Source organism: Artibeus jamaicensis, unplaced genomic scaffold (assembly GCF_021234435.1).
Source record: "Artibeus jamaicensis isolate MK-2021 breed Jamaican fruit bat unplaced genomic scaffold, CSHL_Jam_final contig_76, whole genome shotgun sequence".
In the NCBI taxonomy this organism is placed as follows: Eukaryota; Metazoa; Chordata; class Mammalia; order Chiroptera; family Phyllostomidae; genus Artibeus; species Artibeus jamaicensis.
In genome coordinates, this window is record NW_026521954.1 from 4,961,116 (window position 1) to 4,986,260 (window position 25,145).

The 25,145-nt window shown below is 43.6% G+C and overlaps 1 protein-coding gene across 1 annotated transcript in view; it reads right to left on the minus strand.

Moving 5' to 3' along the window:
• Positions 1-4,989: 4,989 nt before the first annotated feature.
• PGM2 (phosphoglucomutase 2) overlaps positions 4,990-25,145 on the minus strand; it is a 29,742-nt gene continuing 9,586 nt past the window's right edge. The window contains exons 4-14 of the mRNA XM_037140368.2: positions 23,309-23,393; positions 21,262-21,345; positions 20,938-21,131; positions 19,438-19,627; positions 18,629-18,726; positions 17,278-17,458; positions 17,094-17,187; positions 15,470-15,599; positions 14,574-14,763; positions 9,458-9,591; positions 4,990-5,482 (exon numbers count right to left, since the gene is read on the minus strand). Of these exons, the coding sequence (XP_036996263.2) occupies positions 5,380-5,482; positions 9,458-9,591; positions 14,574-14,763; positions 15,470-15,599; positions 17,094-17,187; positions 17,278-17,458; positions 18,629-18,726; positions 19,438-19,627; positions 20,938-21,131; positions 21,262-21,345; positions 23,309-23,393 (1,483 nt within the window). The 3' untranslated portion in view covers positions 4,990-5,379. The remainder of the gene's footprint in view (positions 5,483-9,457; positions 9,592-14,573; positions 14,764-15,469; positions 15,600-17,093; positions 17,188-17,277; positions 17,459-18,628; positions 18,727-19,437; positions 19,628-20,937; positions 21,132-21,261; positions 21,346-23,308; positions 23,394-25,145) is intronic.

The following is a 25,145-nucleotide window of genomic DNA, read 5'->3' on the forward strand; positions in this document are numbered from 1 at the left end:
CAAGTGGCCATACAGGGGCGGAACTTGGGAGAGGACTCTGTAGTCCTCCCGGGTCAGTCACAGCCAGGAGCACAGAGCAGCTCTCAGAGGGCAGAGAACCAGTGACTGCACCTCAGGGAATGACCGGACTTAGGACTCAGAAAGGAACGTATAAATAAAAGTCTGCAGAACCAGCAAAGGAAATAATTAGTGCACGTCTCCATCTATAACGTCTACTTTTGTTCTGTTAAATGACAGGAACACAATAAATGTAGAGCTGCTTTTCATTCTAGCCACCTAGAGATTTTTTTAAGGGTTTTTTGGTCTTCCAGATAAGGTGAACTAATTCAGAACGATATGTTTTAAGGGCACAATCAGGCTCGTCATCTCTGTAAATGGCAACCCGACTTCCCTTTGGAAGTTGCACAATGCTATTGTGAAATGATTTCAGAAGTTCTTTAGAACTGGAGGTGGCTCTTTCTCCTGAGTGCTGGACTCCATTCTGCCCCAGGTTTGGGCCAAACACCAAAGTGGCTTTCACTGGACCCTGGAGGGAGGTGGCCGACAGCTGTCGCTCACATTTTCTCTTCAAGGATCTGCACAAGGGAGCCAGGTCCAAAGAAACCATTCTCAGCACCTCTCTCCATCCTGGTGGCCACACATCCCTGTTGGAGGCACTCACCTCTTTACAGTTGTTTCTCACTGTGAATCTGAGTAGCCACTGCACTTTGCTGACATGGAGAAGTCTTCAGAAGAAGGCATATTATTTTAATTTTTGATTCTCATCTGCATAGGACTGTGATATCTTGCTTTCGATGGCATACTTATTCTACACAAATATAAGGTTGCCCCCCAACCCCGAAACCTGTTTATTTATTAAAAAACCTGTATATTTTTACGTTTAACCTTCAGTCATCTTCAAAGTGCTGTCCATTTGATGCAATACGCTGATCGAGATTTTTTTCTACTGCTCAAAACAGTTTTTGAACTCATCAATTGCATTTTAGTGCTTCTGCCCTTTTTTCTTTCCCCTCTTCCATATCAGCAAAACATTTCCCTTTAAGGATTTTTTTAAATCAAGGGAAACAAACAAGAAAAGCCACTAGGAGCGAGATTGGGTGAATAGGGAAGGTGGGACACAGGGAGTCATGCTGTTTTTGGTCAAAAACTGCTGAACACTTGGTGCGGTGTGGGCAGGTGTGCTTGTAAGTCGCCCATCATGAAATGGGCCAATGCGTTGAGTCTTCAAAAAAAATTCACTGAAGCCAAACACAGCCTCTCACAACAATGCCAGCTGGTCCACTGATACAGATGGGTTCCTAGAACACTCACCTAGGGGAGGAAGCTCTCCAGAACATAATTCCAGCTTTTTTGGGGTCCTCCCTCATATGCTTGCAGCAAGTGTGGGAGAGGAAGAAACTTTCCTCTACTCAACATTCTTTTGACTGGTCTGATGATTAAATTTACATGAGGCAAATTAACAAGAGAAAATAAATTTAATTTCATACATACTTATGGAAATCGACATACATGAGAGGTTCAGAGACAAGGAAAATGAGGTATGTGACATCCTGAGTCTTGGGGCTTCAGAGAGTCATTGCAGGACAGTAAGAGAAGCAGATGCTCAGTGTTTACCGTTCGCCTGCCATATAGAGTTCAAATAAAAGTTAATCTCTTATCTCTGATCATCTCTTATCGTGGGCAAGGCCCTCATATTCTTCTAGGAAGTGAAGGAAGGGGGCAGAAGTTTCTCATGAGCCTGCAAGGTCTTGATTACACTCAGCTCAAAATAATCTACATGCCAAAGTAACACTTTGGGGGAAGGCCTGCTCTGAACCCCTACACAAGAGTGGAACAAAGGGGTGATGCAGGGAAATGACATGCTCCCAAAGTGTTTCAAACAAAAACACTAGGAATTTGAACTGGACAGTCTAGGGGGGGAAGGTGGAAAGGGGGCTTCCCAGAACTGCTTGCTCACACCTGGAAGACTTGTCATGCAGTGCAGCGCCCCCTACTGCAACGGTCTTTTCACAGGTGTCCTTCCCCTGTTGCCTGAGTCCGAGATGGGGACCGCACGTTTCTTACCTGTATCTAAACAAGTGCCTGGCTCATAGCCATTTCCAAACACAATTCAATCAGTGGACATGTGAATGAACGCAGGCGCATGCGTTTGATCCCATAACGCCCTCTGAGTTACCAATGTCGTGGAATAACAATATTTCCCCATAATTGCCTGTTCGAGGAAAATCAATGAGGTAAATAAATGAGAGGTACCTCCAGCGTTTAGAGGAACCGCTGTTATTTTGTAGACCACAGAGAAAAGTTGACCTGCATTTCCTCCAGCAGGTCAGTCCCTCAGTCCGAACTTGGGATTTGGTGTTTTTCAGCATCAAGAGGAGATGGGCCACCAGCTCTACACTCCAACTGGGAGACCCTCCCCGAGCAGGTTTATCTACCAGAACACACCGGGGGCTGATATACAGCCCTCCCTCCTGGTCATGCCTCCCTCCCCTGAGAAAACTCGCTCCCAGACACCTGCAGGTCCCGTGGTCTGCCCTGCTGGTCTCTAGTTGCAGCCCCCACCCCTTCGGGCTGCGAGGTAAGGCAGAGTACAAACACAAGGTCACTCTTTGGTGCAAAGTGTTTGCCCTCATCTCAGAGGGCTAGTTGAGCATTCCGTCAAAGAGACTGCCAGTGACCCATTGTTGCTGGTAGAGCTCTTACTGGATTTCCACAGAATTTAAGGACCTGAAGCATGAAATGACCTCAGAGGATATTTAGTAACATCTTTACATTTAAAAAAATGGTCACCTAAAGTCCAGTTTATATTAGTGTTTGCTCTTGGTGTTGTACATTCTACGGAGTTGGACCAAGGTAAAAAGACATGCATTCACTATTATAAGAGAATTCTTTTACTGCCCTAAAAATTCTGTGCTCTGCTTATTCATTCTTCTCCCCTCATTAATCCCTGGCCACCAGTAATCTTCTGTCTGTGCAGTTCAGGGGACAATGCATCAGTGCAGGCGGGGCATCAGAAATGATGAGTGACCACTCTTGTGGGGGAGGTTGGTAACAGGGAAGGCTGTGCATGCAGAGGGGAGAGCTCCACACAAAGTTTCTGTGCACCTGGAAATGCCCTAAAAACAAGTTTAAAAATACATCAAGACTTGAGACGGAGAAGTGACTTGACCAAGGCCACAAAGCTGGTTTGCAGCAGACCAACATTAGAACCCGGGGGGTCTTATGTGCCACAAATTATGCCACCCTGAATCCCATAATAAGAGTCTCGGAATAGTGTGTGAGCACCCACGGTGTGCTAGTTCTTGGAAATGAGTGAGAAGTAAGTCGGGGGATCTCCTTTAGGTGTGACAGCTCAACCGCTCACCTGAGTAGCTGAAGAGCGGGGTTTGTCCTGAGGTTTATATCTGGGGCCCGTTACCTCCCCCTCCCCCCAAACACACACACACACCAACACCTGTACACCTTTGCTAACACTGTGCTCTGTGCCTGGAAGACTTTCTACTCCATCTTCAGAGGCTCCTCACCTCCAGAGGCGAAGCAGCTCACTCACCACCTCTTCTGGGAGGCTTCCTCCGGGCGGAATGGCTCTCACACACTTCTGACCTCTGAGTACTTTGCAAAACTCTATTATGGAATTTGTAAGTGTGACCATTATTATTACTCGCCGTCCCGTTAGACCGCAAGCTCCACGGCAGCAGAACTGGACCGCCATCCCTTCCGCATTTTCAGAAGGGACTCTGCGACGGGGTCCAGTTTACACGCTCGAAAACACAGACAGAATGCAGACCCACCATTTCTTTTTGTCCGGAGTAGTTTGACACTTGAAGACATTACAACCCAGAATACAAACAGCTTCTGTAATGAAGTGGCTGACAGAATATATTGAATATTGTAGATTTAAGAGTTCTGGTAGGGCACAAGCTTACATGACTAAGATAGAAAACCATTTTTTCCCTTTACATTAGAAAAATGATCATCAATATTATAATTTTTCGTTGTTCTGAAACACTTCATAACCATTTCAGTTAACAATAAGAATAGTAATAGGCAATCATTTGCTTGAAAAATAGAAAATCACATGAACTACATGAAGCACAGAGAGAACGGCAGGGCCCCGCCTCACGAGCGCACGGTCAGTGGGAATGGTTTGGAAGGCTGAGAGGCCGACAGTTATGAGGAGGGCAGAAGGCACAGGCCAAAGTAACAAACCTGAACAAGACAATCTATTATAGGCAAGTCTGGTTTCAGACTTTGATTATGTACAAACAAGGCAAAAAAATATCCAAGTCAGGTAGATAGTTATTTATCATCCTTGCTGCCTCAGGAACAAGAATTAAATTGTGAGAGAGCAGAAAATTGTACCATAAAGTACTCTGCAAGTTTCGGATAACCAGCTGTTTGAGTCAAGATTTAAAGAGATAAAATGAATGCTAATGCATTTGAACAAAGATCCTTAAGCTGATTTCCCCTAGTACATGTATAATGTATAATGGTGTATTATAACTAAAAGGGTTTAGATTTAAAAATTGTTTTTTTAAAGTATCTTTTGCTCCTTTTTACAGGTTTCTATAAGTTACATTTTCCCTAAACATGAACACAATATTTGATCTCTTTATTTTACTTTATAAGCAATATGATAGAAATGTAAACACAGGGTGGGCTAGAGTAGGTTTACAGTTGTGAGTACACGAAACACAAAGTTTACTCTCGGATTATTGGTTCTTACTCATTGTATTATGTTCCACACAAACAGCTGTTAACTGACAACCTACTCTTGCCCACCCCAGACATGTACGGGAACACCTTAGAGATGTCGCAAGTTCAGCTCCAGACCACCACAATAAAGCAAGTACAGGATAAGGCCGGTTGCAATCTTTTTGCTGGGGGAGGGTCTTGCCTTCAGTTTGTAAAAAAAAACACAACCCTTGTGAACTCAGTACAGCAAAGCTCCGTAAACGAGGCGCGCCTGTGCTTGTCAGAAGGCAGGAGTCCAACACAAGACCACCCCGTATTTAGTAACTGTGTAGACACATCCTGGCTATTTCAGTTGTTCATAACGAGAATTAGAGAGAAAACACACATTTGTTTTTTATTCTAGTGAAAGCATATCTGTAATATATTTTTATATCTTCATTTTTTAAAATTTTTGATAATGCCCAGCATCAACCTTTTTAATAGGAATGTTGGTTTCTTAGGCTTGCCCATCTTTTCTGCTTTGATGTTAAAGATCACACATAAAACAATGAGGAATGTAGATCTATTAAAAAGCATAAATACTTGTAGTGACCATTTAAATTATTTGGCCCTCGCGAATAATGCTTAAGAAATCAAGTTCCACTTAATTGCAGGTAAATGGAATTGCGCCCAACGCTGGAATATTTACTCCACCTTTGCTTGGAGGTTATATTTTTGTGGTTGGAAAAAATATTCCTCAAGAGCAGCGACTAGTTCATTTAGCTCTTTCTTCAGCTGCTCAGGATCACTGCAAAATAAGAGGGAAAATCCCAGATTAGTAGATTACTCCAAAGTGTATTTTACCCAAGCAACAGGGAAACACAACCTTAAGAGCGCTAACTCAGACAAAACAGACCTCCAGTGACTTCAGCCTCTGTTGACGTAGACAAAAAAAAATCCCATGAGACAATATCCATTATTTTCCCTAAAGGTTTTCCCAAAGCCTCATCCATAAACAAAACATCACCCCTTCACAGTCCTCAAAACCACTTTTAAGAAACACAATTTCTCACCTACGTTATCCCCTAGGCAATGTCTGCACCCAACAGTGCAGAGACAACTTTCACGGTTCTGGTTGTCCTTAAATCCTGAACTTCACAGAGGATTCTGTTCTGTCCTCAGCCGCCCAGGATAAGGACGTTCCTGATTCTGTTTCCCCTCCAACTGCTGGGAGCCACGCGGCAGAGGCAGGTGCAAGGCCATCCCAACACGGACAGAAATGGGGAGGCTGTTAGCAGCCCAGCTCAGCACACACCAGGAACTCAGACCCCGGGGTTTTCTGTATCATCCTACCTGCAGGACAAAGGGGCCACAGCTGAGCTACAGCCGAGAATCTGGGGAGCTAGATTCCTCCAAGGAAATCAAGTTTTCAGAAACACTCATTCATATGTAAATGACTGGAAGGCAGGGACAGATAAAAAGGAAGTGTGATTAGACGGGCTTCCAGCAGCTCTTGTGACAGGCCACCCTCGCACAGACTGAGTCACTGTAAGAACTAAACCAAAAAGCTGGTGCAAAATACTAATCCTTGAATTTAAAATTGTACTACTTCCTATTTGACCATATTTAACATACGCAAACTTTTCATTTTACTGGAAATAGCAATTCCTGTAATTGGTTAAGACCGTTTTTACATTGTGAAAGTTAAGCAGTACAAAAACAATCCATTTAATATATTTTATTAACCCACCTGATTAATTCTGGCTCTACTGGGGTCCGAGGGGGTGCCCTTGGGCAAGTGGCTTAGCCTCTCGGAGGCCCAGATTCCTCCTTTGTGAAACTGGGATAAAGACCTGCCCTTCCTGAGACAGTTGTTGTATAGACTGAGATAAATTACATAAAACAATTAGGACAGAACCTGGCCCCAAAACCTCAATAAATGGAGCTCTCATTATAATTATTTTTACCTCCACTGGTAACATGAAGTAATTATGCTTCATAAGTACATGAGAATCACACAAGTCTTTTCCCTCCATAAGTATGCTTCGGAGAAAAAAATTCTCAAAGGCACATAACTAGTCATCATTGTGGTTTTTTTCATATACCTAAAACTAAAACTTTACAGTGAATTTATTACATCTATAGACATAAATCTGTATGTCTGTAGATAGTATGTAGAGAGATATGTATCTATATATAGCTCCTACTGGCTTTGTTTGTTCGAACCCTGCCTGCTACAATTATTATTTAAACCTTTGATAGTCAGAGAATGCCCTTGTTCTTAGGAATGCATACTGAAGTCCATAACTTACTTTCAAACGGCTCAGGGCAAATATATATGGTGATATATATATATATATGGTGAGAAAGCGCAAATATCACAGAATGCTAATTCTAGGTGTTAGGGTAGGCAAATTAGGGCTTCTGGCCAGTCATAGTAAATACGGTTTTACACACGGCCATGCCCACTCCTTCAGGTGTGTGGCTGCCCTCTCTCTCTCTGCCGCAGCAGAGCTGCCCAGAGACCGCACGGCCTGCACACCCTGAAATATTTACTGTCTAGCTCTTCACAGGCAAAGGTTGTCAACTCCTGGTCTGAGGAAGGGCACGTGATATTCACTACCTTGTTTCCACATTTCTGTAGGTTTGAAATTTCCCCAAATGAAAATTAAAGACAGCAGCACCAATAAAAATATTTTTAAAAAGCAGGATTTAAAAAAACACAAACAAATAAATAAACAAAAGGGGTTTACATTCTAAAGGATCAGCGTCGTGAAATTCTAGGACTCAGTGACACTCGTGACATGACCACGTACTATCTAAGGTCATCACCGAACGTGTGGACACCTCAGCGTTGGCTGTGCTGCTGCTGCCGCACAGCTGGCGCCTGGCTTCAGCCCTGACGGCACATCCATGACGACTTCGCTCTTAGTGTCGCATTTATATTAACAAAAGCAAGCCAGGATCTTAAACACCATAGATCCTTAAACATTCAATAGTACTGTTATTATAAGGCAAGTTTTCTGAAATGTTAGGCGCATTTTCACAGGCTAATGAAAAGACAAATATATATAGAAAACCTCTATAAATTGGACTAATGTTGATTTGTTTTCAAAAGAGTAGGACACAGACATAAAAACACTAAGTGAGGATAAGAATTACAAAGAAGTCAATAGAAAACCACACTCGATATACTAGCAAATAGCTTGTTATTTAACACACCTGGAAACACACTCGCACTGTGTTCAATAAGATACTGGTAATGCAAAGCTCTAGGAAAACAAGCTGTTATATCTGCTTAAGTTGCTAAATAGTTGAGTTTTTGCCCTTTAAATGCAAAAAGGTTTTGACTGGGAATCTGGAATGAAATACATTACACAGTCCCAGGACTTGGTAAATATATTTGAGTATCTTAATGTTTGAGACCCATAATCATGACTTTGCTCTGGAACCCTTCCTTACTCAGAAGACTGGGGACCGCCGGGTGTGGATGCAATTTCACTTACAATAAACTCCCAGAGCAGTAGTAACATTCTGAGTTCCTGTTTCCGTGTTTCTGGTTTTGTTTTGCTTTAGTATTTTTTGCTTGGCTATCAGCACTCACTTTCCCCTGTCTAAGAAGAGTCTAACCCTAACGATTGTTTCCCTGTCCTGCTAATTTGCTACCTTTTAGTTGTCATTGCCTTGTAATTTAAGTTGCTCAGTAAATTTCCTCTGCCTCTATTTCCACATGGTGCAAATATGATTCAAAGCCAGAAAACCCCTTGTACAAGCAAAACTTCAGTTTACAAATGTTCTAACAACTACCTGGGCGCAGGCCGTCTGCAGAACCGATTAGCCACGTGGGGCCACAGAGCACTTGAAATGTGCCTGGTGCAACCAAGAGTTAAGCTGACTTTTTAATTTCATTGAAATCTGACTGATTGAAATTCGAATTAAAAAACTGACACTTGATTCAGTTGTTGGAAAACTTAAGTATGACCGGGACAACTGGGGCATCAAAATCTACTTTTTCAACTGTAAATTTTGTGAAATCTATATATAGATCAAGTATTTTTTTTAAACTTGGTATTTGAACTGAGATACATGGTAAGTTGTAGGACACTGAATGGATTTTGAAGACTTCGTGTGACAAAAATGTAAAATACTAATAATTTTTTGTTATAGATTACATATTGTAATGACACCATTTAAATATACTAAGTTAAATAACATATATTATTACAATTAACTTTGCCTGTTTCTATTCACTAGTAAAAAATTTAAATTGCATCTGTGGCTCACATTTTATTTCTATTGGATGGAGTCGACCTCATCTTAAACTTTTCCCCCCAATTCTCACCTGTAAGCTAACTGGAGAAGTGCTAGGTGGCTGTGGGTTAGGCAGGTGGCACATTTACACATGCGAACCAATAAACCCACCGCAGCTGTTCAAGGTCAAAATGCTACAGTTGTTGGACAGCGACCAACCCAACCCCTTCCCGCAGTCACAGAGACGTGACCCCAAAGCTACCGGACCCCCAGTTCTGCGGTGCAAGGCCTGTTTTTTAAATTGGCTCTTCTTCAAGAAAAGTTGGGAGAGAAAGAGAGGTAAGTACTGAAGATGAAAGTGAACACGCTTGTCCCTGGAGGCTTCAGGCAGCTGTTAAAGTCACCATGTTGCTGCAGGTCCTGAAACAACCTTCCTGATTGCACGACACACTGGAAAGACGTTAGCATTCGAACAGGACCAATCAGGAGGCTTCGGGACTAGGAGCCGCGGCAGCTGCCATCCCTGCCTTACCTGTTTCCAGGTGGGGCACACAGTTCGGTATAGTACTTGATTTTGGGCTCTGTCCCACTGGTCCGCATGGTGGCCACACAGCCGTTAACAAAGGTAAAGGTGATCATTTGGCTGCTTTTACTAGTCGGAAGAACCTAGAATGAATTACACATGTTCTAAATTTAAATAGTAACAGGAATTCCTCTGGCCTAAGTAACAGTTTTCTCTGGATGAACATGAAAATATATGCCAAACAAATTCACTGGTTCACACAGACGTCCAGGAAGCTCAGAGAGTCCCAAAGAAGTTGGACCCAAGGAAGAACACACCAAGGCACATCATCATTACATTAGCCAAGATTAAAATGAAGGAGAGAATTCTAGAAGCAGCAAGAGATAAGAGGAAAGTCACTTACAAAGGACTTCCCATCAGACTGTCAGCTGATTTCTCAAAAGAGACCTTACAGGGAAGAAGGGGCTGGAAAGAAGTATTCCAAGTCATGACATCCAAAGACCTACATCCAAGATTGATCTATCCAGCAAAGCTTTCATTTAGAATGGAAGGGCAGGTAAAGCGCTTCTAAGGTCAGGTTCAAGGAGTTCATCATCACCAAGCCCTTATTATATGAAATGTTAAAGGGACTTATCTAAGAAAAAGAAGATTAAAAAGTATAAACAGTAAAAAGATAGCAAATTCACAGTTATTAACAACCACACCTAAAACAAGAGCAAACTAAAAGCGAACAACTAGAACAGGAACAGAACCACAGAAATGGAGATGATATCAGGGTTAGCAACAGGGGAGTGGGAAGAGGAGAAAGGGGGAGAAGGTACAGAGAATAAGTAGCATAGATGGTAGGTAGAAAATAGACAGGGGGAGGGCAAGAATAGTATGGGAAATGTAGAAGCTAAAGAACTTGTGACACATGGACATGAACTAAAGGGGGGAACGTGGGTGGGAGGGGGTGTGCAGGGTGAAGGCGAATGAAGGGGGGGAATAAGTCAACTGTAATGGCATAATCAATAAAAGATATTTTTAAAAAAGAAAGAACATCTTTGAGAAAAGGTACTCCATATAAAGGACATACTAGATAATGATAATCAGGAAATTTGTGAAAATTAAGTAATTTTGTTTACTAGGCTTTTTAACCTCCTTTGGTCTGTTCATTGAAACTGCTAAAGCTTTACTCAAATTGAAACACATCATTCCACAAGAAACTGATTTAAATAGATTAATAATGCATTCCAAAAACAGAAAAAGAACACTAGATCTTCTTCAACTATCCAAAAGAAGTCCACAAACCAAAGATAAAGCTCCTGACAGACGTGTTCATGCTGACCACTCCTGAAGCCCTGCTAAAATGACAGAGGTGTGAAAAGCAAAACCAGCCTGAGGGCAGAGAGGAAACAGGAAACATCAGTGCATGGGGCTGCCAACCCATCCAGGAAGTCAGAAGACAGATGGGGGAGCAGAACCGACCTGACGGAACACAGGATGACGCTGAGCACCTGCAGGCGACGACAGATAAGAAACCAGCCAAGGTGTTCCGCACAGGCCAGGCCAAGCTCACTACCTGGAGGCACCAGGTGATGCAAAGGGCAGGAGAGAGGCCAAGGCAGTATTTAAAAGTAGTTGTCAGGCCCTCTCAGATCCTCACCCTCTGCCCACACCGTCAAGCAACCAGCTCATAAAAGATGGCTTAATTGTCTGGTGTCATAGAACCAGAAAGTCTCAGGAGCCGGGGACACCAGGCCAGATGCAGAGTAGCATATGGTGCAAACAGAAATTAGGTTAGAGTCCACAGTGAATGTTCGCCCCCTCTTCCCATGCCCCCAGGACCTCTCCACCACTTAAAGGGCTCCAGCACCCAGTGGATGGCCCTCAAGCAAGAGATTGAAATGAAAGCCAGGCTTCCCCAGATGGGGCCCCTCCTACAAAAGTTAATTTGCTATCCTACTCCCTGGAGTGAAGTCTGCCAGATGACAAGGCTTGTGCCTACACACAGAGGCTCCAATCAGCTTTTTAGTGCCCAAAGGACCATTAAAGTTTACTAGGCTTTGGAGGAATGGTAACAAATAAGACACAAAGTTCAAAACAAACAAATTTTAAAAAAAGGACTTGTAGGAAATAAAGAATAAAGACAATACAGAGCAAAAAAAAGATCTACATTTTTTAAAAAGCCCTAATTATCATCCTTAAAAGCATTAAGATATTGTATACATGAAAGGAGAATGGGATGTCATTATTAATAAATTAGATTGTAAGAGCTGAAATCCATAGTCAACAGAAGCATGGAAAGTTAATGTTGAAAAAACCTCCCAAAAAGTAGGACAAGAAAATGCAGATGGGCGATAGGGAGGAACAAGACATGGGAAGTAGACCGTCAGCCCCGCAGGGCCAGCATCTCACCGAAAACTCGTTGAGGAAGAGAGAACAGAAAACGCAGGGGAAGAGGTTATTGGAAAAACCACCATCCAGCCATCCAGCTTCCTTCCCTGATGCAAAAATCAAGAAAATTTCTCAAAACTAAAAGAAATAACTGTGCAGACCAACCAAGACCCACCAAGTATTTAGAAAAAGGAATTTAGAAAAAAGAAGAGACTCACATTAAAGTACGTCCCTGAAATTTTGGAATCCCAAGTTCCCAAACCTTCCCTAGAGAAAGTAACAAGCATGTGAAGGACTGAAGATGGATGCCATCGGCACCCCTGTGTGCAGCACACAGTAGGCCTCTGCTTGTTCCTGAATGAATGAATGAACAAGCGAATGAATGAATACTCAACAGCAACATGGGAAGCCAGCCAACCATGGAGCAAGGCTTTCAAACTGAGGCAATGAAGGCCGAGGGCAGAATAAGACATTTTCAGATCTACATGTCTCAAATTTACCTCCCATTCCCTTTTTCTTAGGCAGCTCCTAGGGGACGAGATTTAGGAAAATGAATGCAAAAGGAGGAAGTCATGGGGTCCCAGAGCAAGGGACCCCACCCTGGTGAGTGGGGAAGGGACCAGGAGGGAGGCTGCTGGAAACAAAACGGAACCCACCGAGGGGCCGAATCCTGGACCCTGAGGAAACCCTACTGGGAGGCGTATGAAAGACAATGACGAGGGAAGGACTGGTGATAGTCACACAGCGGTCCAAGCAATGGGAAGAACGAAGGAACAATTGGTGACAGGGAAAACAATTCTTCGCACAAACGAGGGGAACCTAATTAAAGAACATCACCGAGCTAAGCAGGAAACAGCAGTGACTAGTCACAATAATTCACGTGCAGAAGGTAATGTCACCCGAAGTTACAGTGTGACTTGTGAGGACAGGAGAGGAAGGGGAGCGGTGACTGCTGCAAGTGCAACATTCTCCTGACCTCCCTGAACATTAAACCCCGATCTCCATGACGGAAAACTAACAAAGTCTGATAGCTTGTAAGTCAAAACATCACCCCTCAGCATGTTATTTAGAAGTGGGTAGTAAAGACCAGGAGGAAAACTGAGAAGGAAGGTGGGTGTCAGCAGTGTGACAAAGACGGCAGTGGTCCTGCACCCAGTTCCAACGATGGATAGGATGGGGGGTGGTTCCCCACTCAACCAAGCAATTCTCCCATTGCCACCCAGCGTCCTGCGGTTAAGCCCAATTTTGACACTGTCTACCTGAGACGGACAGGTCAATGGCTCAGTCCTGTAAAACCCTTTAGATGCCAGTTGTAAGACTAGGTGCTTCTAACTGGCTTTGCATCGGAGGTTCCAAGACCTCCTCCTTGGGTTTGATTAATTTGCTACAGCAGCTCACTAAACTCAAATAAACATACTACATACTAGTTCACTAATTTTTTATAAAATGGTGGAACTCAGGAACAGCCAGATGGAAGAGAAACACAGGGCGATGTATGGGAAAAGAGCAGGGAGCTTCCCAGCCCTGTACGTACGCACTTGCAACTCTGCCCGAACCTCCACCCGTTCACCAGTGAGGAAGCTCTCCAAACCCCATCCTTTTAGATTTATTTTTTTTAATTTTTATGTTATTGATTATGCCATTACAGTTGTTCTATTCCCCCCTTCATTCCCCTTCACCCTGCACCCCCCATGCCTACCATTCCCCCCCTTTAGTTTATGACCATGTGTCTCAAGTTCTTTAGATTCTATATTTCCCATACTATTCTTGCCCTCCCCCTATCTATTTTCTACCTACCGTCTATGGTACTTATTTTCTGTACCTTCTCCCCCCTTCTCCTCCCACTCCCCTGTTGCATGGAAGGACAGATAAAGTGCTTCTCAGATAAGATCAAATTCAAGGAGTTCATCACCACCAAGCCCTTATTATATGAAATGTTAAAGGGACTTATCTAAGAAAAAGAAGATAAAAAATATGAACAGTGAAAGGACAGCAAACTCACAGTTATTAACAACCACATCTAAAACAAAAGCAAGCTAAAAGGATAGCTAGATCAGGAGCAGAACCATAGAAATGAAGATCTCATGGAGGGTTAGTAACCCGTCCTTTTGGATTTAGACGGAGGCTTCCTTACGTGCACTCGGTGGATTGAACGGCTGGCCATTGGTGATTGAACTCAATCTCCACCCCCTTCTCCCTCCCCAGAAGGCTGGGTGGGGCTGAAAGTTCTCACTCTCTTATCACCTGGTTGGTTTTCTGAGCAACCAGCCCCCATCCTTAGGTGGGGGGTGCTTTCCAAAAGTCACCTTATCAATATAACACACCTTTATGTTCTCATCACTTAACAAAATTATAAGGGTTTTTTTTTTTAGGACCTCTATGCCAGAAAAGGGGACAAAGACCAAATATGTATTTATTTATTAATTATAAATCACAGTATCATCTTCTCTGCCTTGGCTGGTGTGGCTCAGTGGGTTGATTGCCAGCCTGCGAACCAAAAGGTCATTAGTTCAATTCCCAGTCAGTACACATGCCTGGATTGCAGGACAGGTCCCTGTTTGGGGATGTGTGAGAGGCAACTGATTGATGTTTCTCTCCCCCTCTTTCTCCTTCCCTTCCCCTCTCTCTAAAAGTAAATAAATAAAATACTAAAAAAAATAAGTCACAGTATCACAATGATATATGCTAGGCTTTTTACGGCATAATAGAAGGTACATAGGAGGGTCTGGTGAAAGTGGACGTTACTTACAGCTTTCTTATCAGGCTGGCTATCATCATAGCCAGTGGTAAGGTCTCTAACGCCAGAAATTTCAAATCTGCCACAAGTTTTTGGATAATTATTCTTCCCATCATAGTTTCTAAGGTTTTCAAATAATTTTTTAATTGTGTTTTGATCATGGCAGATGAAATACGAAGCTTTGGTAATATGGTAACCGTACCTATCAAAACAAATCCAAAGACAGGCCAAATGAGGAACACACGATTCTACACAGTAGGTCCAGAACAGGAAGCAACCAGCATATTCTGCAACATTTACCAAAACAAATGACCAGGACTAGCTTTGAAACACTAACGGAGCATTAAAAGAGCGGTACGGCAATTCACCCCAGGGATCGCCAAACCACTGCCTTGCCTCAGCCTCTGTGTGTGGGTAAAAACTTGGCTGGAACGCAGCCAGGCCACGCCCGTGTCACTACGCTCTGGGTCTGGCTGCTTTTGTACCAGAAAGGCAGAGTTGAGTGATTTCCATAAAGACTAAATAGATGTATGTTTCACGAACACATTTAATCTTTTTGTGTATCACTTACAATCACATTCTGCAACTAATGTTCTCATTTAGTAAGACTAATGCCATCACAAATGGCAATTACTACTAAATGGTTAAGTATCAAAAGAAAAAGATAATCTCGTTTCACTTTCATAAGAAATAACATTGATAACTAAAGGAAGAGCATTAGAAAGAATAACAGTATCTCATACGTAAGAACATAACACATTTAAGATATGACCACATGTGGTGATACATGTTACAGACTTGCCATGGTGGTCATGTCACAATATGTACATGTATCAGATTATTACACTGTACACAAGAAACTAATCAAAACACATTACTTCAATTAAACAGAGTCAATAGACACTTACTCAACATAGATGGCCTTCAGCTGCTGAGACAAAGACAAATTTTTGGTTGCTAGAAAGCTGGCCAACTCTGCACTTACGACGGCCGCACTGACTCCATCTTTGTCCAAAACAAAAGGGCAGCACATATATCCTGCAGAAACACGTGTCAGATGTATACGCTTAGGAGTGGGTTCCTTTACAGCGGGCGTCCCCAACCCCCCATAGCGGTCTGTGGCCCGGCAGGAAATGGGCTGCACAGCAGGAGGGGAGTGGCGGGCCAACGAGAAGGTTCATCCTGATCCCCATCACTCGCTCACGTTACCGCCTGAGCTCCATTTTATCCCCACCCTGCCCCTCCAACCTGTGTAAAAATCGTCTTCCAAGAAACTGGTCCCTGGTGCCAAAAAGGTTGGGAACCACTGCTTTATAACTGTGCGTGCACGTACATGTCTATACTCACCCTATTGTGTAAGAGGTTGTACAGTACGAGTGTGTGGACTCTTCTCATTCACCACTACACTATTTAAGAATCTAGCCCAGTGCCTAGCACGTACCAGGCCTTCAAGAAGTGTTTGCTGAATGGCCTGGAAGGAGAGTCTTCCTCCTAGACAAGTGTGCTCGTCTCCTAGGTGCAGCCCAAACTCCTCCAGCTCCCACGACACTGTTCCCTGCTGTTCTAGTCAGGGCTGAGTCTGTCTTCTCTGAATCCCTGCAGTTCCTGTGAGTTATATGACTCAGGTCGATACCTGCCCTATCTTCTTGTGTAGTTATTTGACTAGATCCTCAAAGCTGCTGTAGGCTAAGGTCAGTGTCCTTTTCTTTCAGGATCACTGTGTAGTCGATATGCAATACATATTTGATAAACCAACACATTTTTTTAATAAAAATCTATAGAAAGATAAGAGTGCCAATTGTAACAACCGAAGAGCAAAGCTAATCAACTGCACTTTGTATGATAAGTTAAATATTATATGTACTGTAGAAAATAAGACAGGTGAGTCACAACAATACATATCATTGAGTAAGTGTAACATGTCACAGCTTTTCCTAAATGAATAGCTCAAACATCGCCAGCACCACCACCTGAACTTCGGGTTTCTACAGCTCACTCTCATTTCTGCTTTCTCCTACTGACAGCTTAAGACATATGTTTTTCAGTCATTCTGGCTGGGCTTGGGGTCGTCCTTTCAGGAGACAATCCCTTTGATGAAGGAACATCCTCCCTTCCCCTGGACAGACCTCTACAGAGCACTTTCAGAGGCGTAACAAACTACATGAGACCTGGACAGCAACACCACAGTTGAGAAAACATCACAACTCCCCAGATATGTGGATTCTCGATCAACCAGCAGCCATTTACAGAATACCACTGTTTTAAGTCACCTGGGGAAAGGATTCACTTGCTTACATTAGTGGCTTGGCTATTTGCAAGATACTCTTTTTTGCTGGAAAAAAACAAAAAACCAAAAACCCTAAGATGCCAATTTAAAGTTGGGACAATCCAGGCTCTGTGAATGCCACAGAAGCAAAGCAAACCATGTGCTCCTGTTTCACACTGGTTTTTTGAACCCAAGTCCAAGTCCACACCTCTCCCCGTGTACTTGCATTCTATATATTAATGAAGTCCAGACTTATAGCTCCTTACCGATAGCTTCTTCAAATGCAAACAAGACATTTTTCCCCTGGTCTATTAGCTGTTTGGATCGGTTTCCCATCCACTTAAAGCCAGTCAGTGTCTCCTGAAGAGAGAACCCAAAAGAGAGACGTGCCTCAGACTTTCTACAGAGCGAAGGAAAAGGGAATGAAAGTCCAGGCCCCGGACACCTTACCTCAAAGTGAAAACCCTCCTTTAAGGCAATGGCCCGCAAGATTTTGGAGGAGACGGTGCTGGACAACATGTACGTGTCTTTGAGGGCACTGTGGTCTTGGTTCTTTTCTTTCCAAGAAGTGAACAGCCACCAGCCCAAGAGGGCCCCCAACTCATTGCCCGAGAACACTCTCCATTCGCCACTGAAAGACAAAGCAAGCCACACCCTGCTGCCATCTTCGGAGGGGCACCAGGAGGGCACCAGAGTCGCCGGCACAGACAGTTAAGCCAAACACAGCTCCCGGCAGTTTCTGGGGCAATGGTTCTTGTTATTTGTATTAAAACAACTGGCCAGAAATCTGACTGTCACTTCGCAAACATTTGAGCAGCTACCATGTCTCAGCCGGTTTACCTAGACAAACAGCCAGTCTTTGAAGGGCATATAAAATAAACATGTCAGTGATGATATATAATTTGCTTTCTCTTAGTCTTCAGCAACGGCTGTTTTTAAACAGAACTATGCTGATCCCCCTAGTATAACAATAGTGTGTGTATCTTAATTTTCGGTCAGCGTCTCTGGTTCTCAGAGGGCAGTAGTGCCCGCCTCCTTAAGACCGGCCTCGGTGCTACAACAGAGAGGGTGCCAGAGACATGGGTGTAATTCATCTTCCTCTCTGTGGTTCACGTGGCTAGAAGTACAGCTCACATTTCAGCATGCATCCCCTTAGCTTTCTTTTCTAAAAACTGATATAGAATTGAACCGTTTGATCACAATCTAAAGCCCTAACTCTTTGGTGCTCTCCACCATTCCCCAAACCTCACATTTGACACTGGAAACTCCTTGAACCCTGCTAACCTTTCAAGGCCGCCCCCCACCTCACTGCCTCCCACTCCTCTGCACAGACCCTACAGTCAAACTTGCCCTAGACACTGTGTCAGATCTCCACAGCCATTCCCCTCTAGTCTGCTCAACACAAATCCAACATTTCCCTGAAGGCGCCGCTTCTTACCAAGCCCACTGGCAAATACAGAACTATAAAGCCGCAGTAAGCCAAGTACTTTGCGCTCATTAGGCACTGAGTCATTAATCATAATACAATCAGTGACAAAATGAGGGATGGTAACAGAAATTTCAATTCCAGGTTCGTACTGGGCAGGTTTAATCTGCATTACGCTCACACAGCGACCGTGTGGCCCCTGGAACAGCACCTCGCGCCACGTTGGGGGACTTGACGGAAATTCAGTGAGGTGACCGTTTGCAAAGTAAATGGGAAATATTTCCGAATAGGACCAGACTCCCCAGAAACATGCGGCTGCCGAGGAGGTCATCCTTCCTGTTTTCTACTATGTAGGTAATCATAATTAACTTGTACCTGTCTTGCTTTTCTGCCACGGCAAGTCTATCAGCATCTGGGTCATTTGCTAAAATGATTTTGGCCTTGATTTTGTCAGCCAAAGCAAAAGATAAAGTCTGAAAGAGAGCAGAACAAGGAGGGCTTCGATCAAGAATCAAGCAGACTGTAGTCTGTGAATACATTCAGTTATTGCAGCACTAAAAGAGAACTTCCTCCAAACTAAGGCTGAATTTTATTTCTGGAGCTGGTCTTGGCTGGTCACGTGTTTCTTCCTCAGCCAGGTGAGGTCATGGGAACATCAGCCAGTGACCCAAGCCTGCCCTTGGGATGCGCTTGCACATCAGACAGTGTGGGTGTGGCTGGACTGGTACTTCCAGGCCTCGCCTGTGACCAACCTCACCAACCAAAATAAACCGACTCACTGAATATCACTGTTACTCTACCCTTTAAAAAGGTCGAAGGTACCACAATTTAAACAGGACTCCTTCATATCAGAAAAAATGACATTAAGGAATAAAAATCACGGGATGAACTTCCATCCTATTACTGCTTCTTTTTTGGCATTAAGGAAGCGTGGTACCTTAGATTTAATTATTAAATTAAATTAAATTTAAAGCATTTAGATTTCAGCCCTCATATCCTGATGCTAAGACAATCTAATTAGAAAGTTCCTTTAAGAAATGGATGAGAGATTAATAAATATAAATATTTCCAATGATGAAATTATTTTTGTTCAGTACAATGAAAACACATAAAAATGTACTTTACTGGACAGTCATAGTTTTGAATATAAGAGGTAAACTTTATCACTGAAAATATTAGGTTACCAAGACGCCTTCACCCTCCTCAGGGTTCGGGTACTTCACGGTCGGGAACTCAGGGTCAGGGTCTTTCTGTTCGGGAACGGCCTCCGGAGGCGCAAAGTCAAAAGCCCTGAAAGCCGACTGCACAAAGTGGTGACCCACGCCGTGGACAGAGGTGTGCACAAACTTCAACTTGGTCTCCCTGTTCACACTCCTAGAATCAGACATGTCGTGGAAAAGGATGGACTACACAAACGTGACTCGGCACTGGAAGGTTCGCAACATGTCAAGGACATGTTCAGGTCCCTCAGAACGTAAGGCATCAATGGGATACAGATGTACAAGACCACGAAGGATCATTTTAATTCCATTTTTTCAAAAAATGAGATAAAACTTAACTACGCTCTCCCAAGTATAGGAGCCCTCTCCCAACATATTCAAGTTTTAAATTGTATGCTGTAGTTATTTTCAGCAACTCGGATGCCTTTCAGAGTTTGTTTTAGGACACGGCATTCACACCCACAGCAGGGGGAAAGAGTGAGCCCGGGCTCAGGTTCCAGCCTGAAGCAATGACCTGATGTACAGTAAACACTCAACTGGTACTAGAACTTGATGAAAGGAATTTTTCCAATCCATCAAAGGAGGATAGAGTCTTCAACTTAATATGTTGGGACAACGGCAAACCTTTAAAAAAAATCTAATTTGTTTTCCCACTTCACAACTCATGCAAAAGTAAAAACCACCAATACATAAAAGATTTAAACATTACAAAATGTAAACATGCAAGCAAGTCCAAAACACGGGGGGGGGGAATTGTTTTTATAGTCTTGGTATAAAAAAAGTCTTCTTAAGTATGACACAAAACCCAGAAGTCATAAATTAAAAAACTGATAAACATTTTCAAATTTTTTAAAAAGTTCAGCAACAAAATTCCCAAGGTAACAATGGAAAGGAAAATAATATTTGAAAATAATCAAGTCTATTTTTCTATATAAGCAAAGTGGTTTCACAAATGAAAAATAAAATGAACAAATACACAGTAAAGTATAGGTTAAACTACACTTGGTTTAGTTTAACCTACAGTTTAGTAGAAAAATAACTTATTTATAAGCATGCAAATGAAGTGAGATATTAGTTCATCTAGCAAACTGGGAAACATGAAAAATCTGACAATACCCAATGTAGGTAAGAATGTGTGGATCGTGTACTGTTGGTGGGAGTGTCAACTAGTGTTAACATTTTTGGAGAGCAATTTGTAAACCATTGTCAACTTTGTAAATGCAGATCCAATTCTGATGCCAGAAATGTACATCAGGATACATGTTCCATGGAAATGTGTATCCTCAGACACACACACACACACACACACGCACACACACACACACACACACTCCAGTAACTGCTCAAGAGCTCCTTGGCGTAGCTCCAACCTGGAAACCCTGAGTCTTCGTGAAGTCGAACCAGAGGACAGAGGGAAGGCACGCAGATGTCTTTTGTTGTGAGGTGCGTGTACAATCCCCTTACCTGTGAAAACAGTATTTTTTAAGGTCTTCATAGTAGTCCTTCTTGATGGAAGCACTTGGGTCGTGAAGAAGTGGACTGCTATCGATCACAGAGTCATCCCAAGCTTGGGGCCAGGGCTCCAGATTCTCTTCAATAGCTTGAGAAATCCCTTTATCATGAGGAGAGATGATCTGAGCTCCGTTATCCCAATAGACCTGGAGAACGTGGGGACACACCCAGATGGTTTAGGGGTGATGGGAAAGCATCCATACCACGTGCACCCAAACTGCAAAGGCTTATGCTTCACGTAGAAGGACACATGTGTGGACACAAAAACACAAGTACCTTATAACCGTTATCCTGCTTCGGATTGTGGGAGGCGGTGATCATGAGTCCAGCACAAAGTTTCAAACGCGACACCGCGTAGGGCTGTTGTAGGGGAAACAAGCAAGTTTTAAACAAAGGCACTAGGTATACTTAAAGTGTCTATCATTTATCGTTGGTCTGTACCAATTTTTTCCCCTTTAATAAACATAATATATAAATATCATAATGTGTCACTTTTAATGTTTTCATGCCATACCTGAGTATATTCTTTTTTTTTTTAAAGGTGACCTTTAATCCTCACCCAAGGTTATGTTTATTGATTTTAGAGAGAGAGCAAAGGAGAGGGGGGGAGAAAGGGAGAAAGAGAGAGAAACATTGATGTGTAAGAGAGAAACATCCATGAGTTGCTTTCCTTATGAGCCTTGACAAGGTATGGAACCCGAAACCTAGGTATGTGCCCTGACTGGGAATCAAACCCACAACCTTCTGGTGCACAGGACGATGTTCCAACCAACAGAGCCACCCAGCCAGAGCCCAAGCAGTGTACTCTCATTGTCCTTAGAACTAGCTCACTGCTCGGAATTCTGGGATAGGTACCCTGTTAAGAAAGGAGAATATCTTCCTAGGTGTCTTCTTCTCAATGTCTTCTACTTGGTAGAACCAGAAAACTCTCCAAACCATAAGATGGTCTAATCTCCCATTTGCCATTCATCTGAGCCTTCTTGGGATAGAAGCTTATGGATTCAGTTTATTTCCTCCCCCTGCTTTCTCTTCTCCCCCTACACCCTGCTGCCCTGCCCCCTCTGGCTTTTAAGAGAAAGGTTGAAGAAATAAGAAGGGCTCTTACACCTGACTCACTCATCTTGCACTGCAGAATAAAATCTCCCTCCCTGGTATTTCTGCTCCTCTCCCGTCTTTACCAGACTCCTTCTCACGGTGGGGAGGGGTAGGCTTGTCCCCCGCTCGGTGCCCATGACATTGACCACACACAGGCAACCCGAAGTTCCAACCACTTGTCCCCTCCACCACCCCATTAACAATCGATCTGGCTCTTTGTCCCCTTAGGAGTTATTTCACACCCCCATGTATCCTGCAGCAAAACAGGAGGGACAGCCACTCCATGGAGAGGGAAATGATCATGAGACGCTCATTAAATTCATGTCTGATATAAAAATAATCGCTAGTAACACACAGTACAGAAGACCGAGGATGCTTGAACACACTGCAATTTTTCCATCAAACAATGAAACCTGCGCCACATTTGAATGTGGCATGAGGTGTCCGCTGGGTCACTTATTTTACAGTCCTGAAGGCACTGTACCTATCCGTCCGTGCACTAGAGACAGTGAACGCAACACCAGTGGACATTACTGCTCCTCTATCGGTGCACTATCATTTCTGCTTGATGTAAGCAAACCTGCACTCACATCATGCTGTTGGCTTCATTTCTAAAAAATATCTTCAGAGCATCTGGCCCCACTCTTAAAAGTTCTATCTTCTTAAAAACAACAGCTGCCACAGTCCCTACGGCCCTTTTCCTTAGATTCTGCAACATGAAGTATTTGATTAAAGTCTCACTAAAACGTGCCAAGCATGCTTCTGCACTGGCCATGAATACTATTTAGAACGCACATTTGTATAAAAAGCTGGTGCATCAGCCTATCAGAAACATTCGGGGCAAGACATGACTGGAGGTGAATTCAGATTCAGACATAAGAAGTTTTTTTAACTGTGATAATTGGGAAACAGAACTACAAACCAAACAAAAAAATACACAAACAAAGGACATTTTCCTAACCAGCTAAAATATCCTTTGAATGCAAGCAAAAGGAAAACTGCACTTAAATAAAGTCAATTCTGATGAATCAAAACCTGAATACCAGAGAACTATTCCTAGGACGAAGGAGACACAGTCCTGGAGAGAAGCCAGGATGTCCAATAAATGCCCACGGGCTCTTCTGTCCTTCAAATACCAGATTCCCGACTGCCCAAAAGCTTATACCATCCAGCCCTGTCCCCGCCCCAACCCCGTGACAGGCAATTACAAAGTGAACCAGTTACTCACCACAAAAGGGGTGGGGGTTACGTCAGAGAACAGGTACACAGGGACCCCCTGAGTGACGAATGTGGTGGCAGCAAGTCGGGCAAATCTGCAAATGCCGTGTGACGGCGGAGAAAGGAGAGCAGAGGCGTCAGGACCACGGGTGACAAAAAAGAGGGAAATGACTGCCCTGCCTGGCCACCTCTTTAGGTTCAGTGTAGCAGGTACACGTTTATCATGCAGCCATTGCTGTGGAACCATGAGGCTGGATGAACCTCAGCAGTCACCTTATTCTACCCCTTGTTTTACAGAAATAGGACCAAAGCCCAGAGAGGCCCCATAAGGGGCCCCATGTCCAGCAGTCACTTAGCAGCAGAGGCAGGCCTGCTCCCAAGCCTTTCCACTCCCTGTCTCTCTTGGCGGTGCCAGGCCCAGAGAGATTCTGCCCCATGGGACATCTGAAATGTCTGGGGACACTTTTGGTGTCATTGGAAGTGGGGTAAGGTTCCGATGGGACTTAGTGGATGTGAGTCACGGATGCCGCTAAACACCCTACGAGGCCCAGGGCAGTCCTTCACAGCAAACAATTCTCTGGGCCAGTGGGAAGCCACAGGTCCATAGTGCAGAGGCTGAGGAACTCTAGCCCAGAGCTATCGTGACCCAGTGCAGACCACGCCAACTAGCATTTGATTACGTGGTACCGTACTGGCATGTGTGTGTCATGTATGTATATATATGCAACATACGTGCATCTGACATATTTACAACTTGGCTCCATTCAGCTCTTAAAAACGGCTTGAATCTTTGTCACTGACATTTCTGCATGAGTTCAGCAGCAGCCAGCTTTGGGCAGGACACAGGGCACCAAGTCTCTCTCCATGCTTGGAGTGAAATGCCTGCCCACAGTAAGTGAGCGCTTTCCTTCCAACGAACAACATTAGACCGTTACAGAACTAACCGGATCATTCATTCTCTCCCCAAATCCGGGAGCTGGCTGGGGCACAGGAGAGCTCTATACTTGAACAATTCAAAATCCGTAGGATCGAGAGTAATTAATACAAGGATGATTTTGACAGGGAGGAAAAAAGTGTCTCCAGAGGGCGAACTCATAAAAATAGCAAAATTCATCAAAAAAAGTTTAATAAAAATATGAATTAAACTGTATTTACTAGAATGAATGGCACGGAAATCACTTCCACCATCATGAACACTGATCACGCATCGGACTGACCTTAACATCGGCAAAGGAGACACTCCACACACAGGGTGGGGAAGAGCAGGCTCCCAGTTGCGAGTACACCAAACTTGGGGTTCGTTCTCATAGAATTACTTACGAATGATCATGTCATTTCCCCTGCGAACGACTGTAAACCTATTTTTCCCACCTTGTGTGTGTGATTATATGCATGTTACGAATGAACTGAGTTACAAATGTGCACAAAAAACTCCATGCCTCCCTCTGCACGTGCTTCATGGTCACCGCTCATGTCCCCACCTGATATTTGAAGTTGGAAGATTAGAGAACAAATAGCCATTTCCTTAGGTAAAACTCTGAGACTACGAGAAAATTCCACCCCCTACTGGTCACACGAGCTTTGCCATGTTTAATATTCAGGTTACGGTCTCTGACTGCTTGCAGGTGACAGGTGACCGCAGCCCTGAAGGCCGCTCCATCCCACCTCACCCCACCCCACCGAACTCTGACACCCGAAATGCAACTTAAGTAGAATTAATAATGTCAGCCACTTTGGGGACATAATGTGGCTCCAAGGCCAGAGCAAGGAGTATCCGTACCCTGACTGACAATGTTAACATATGTAAAGAATGCACGTCCACCAGAAACAGGGAAGTTGGCCTTAAA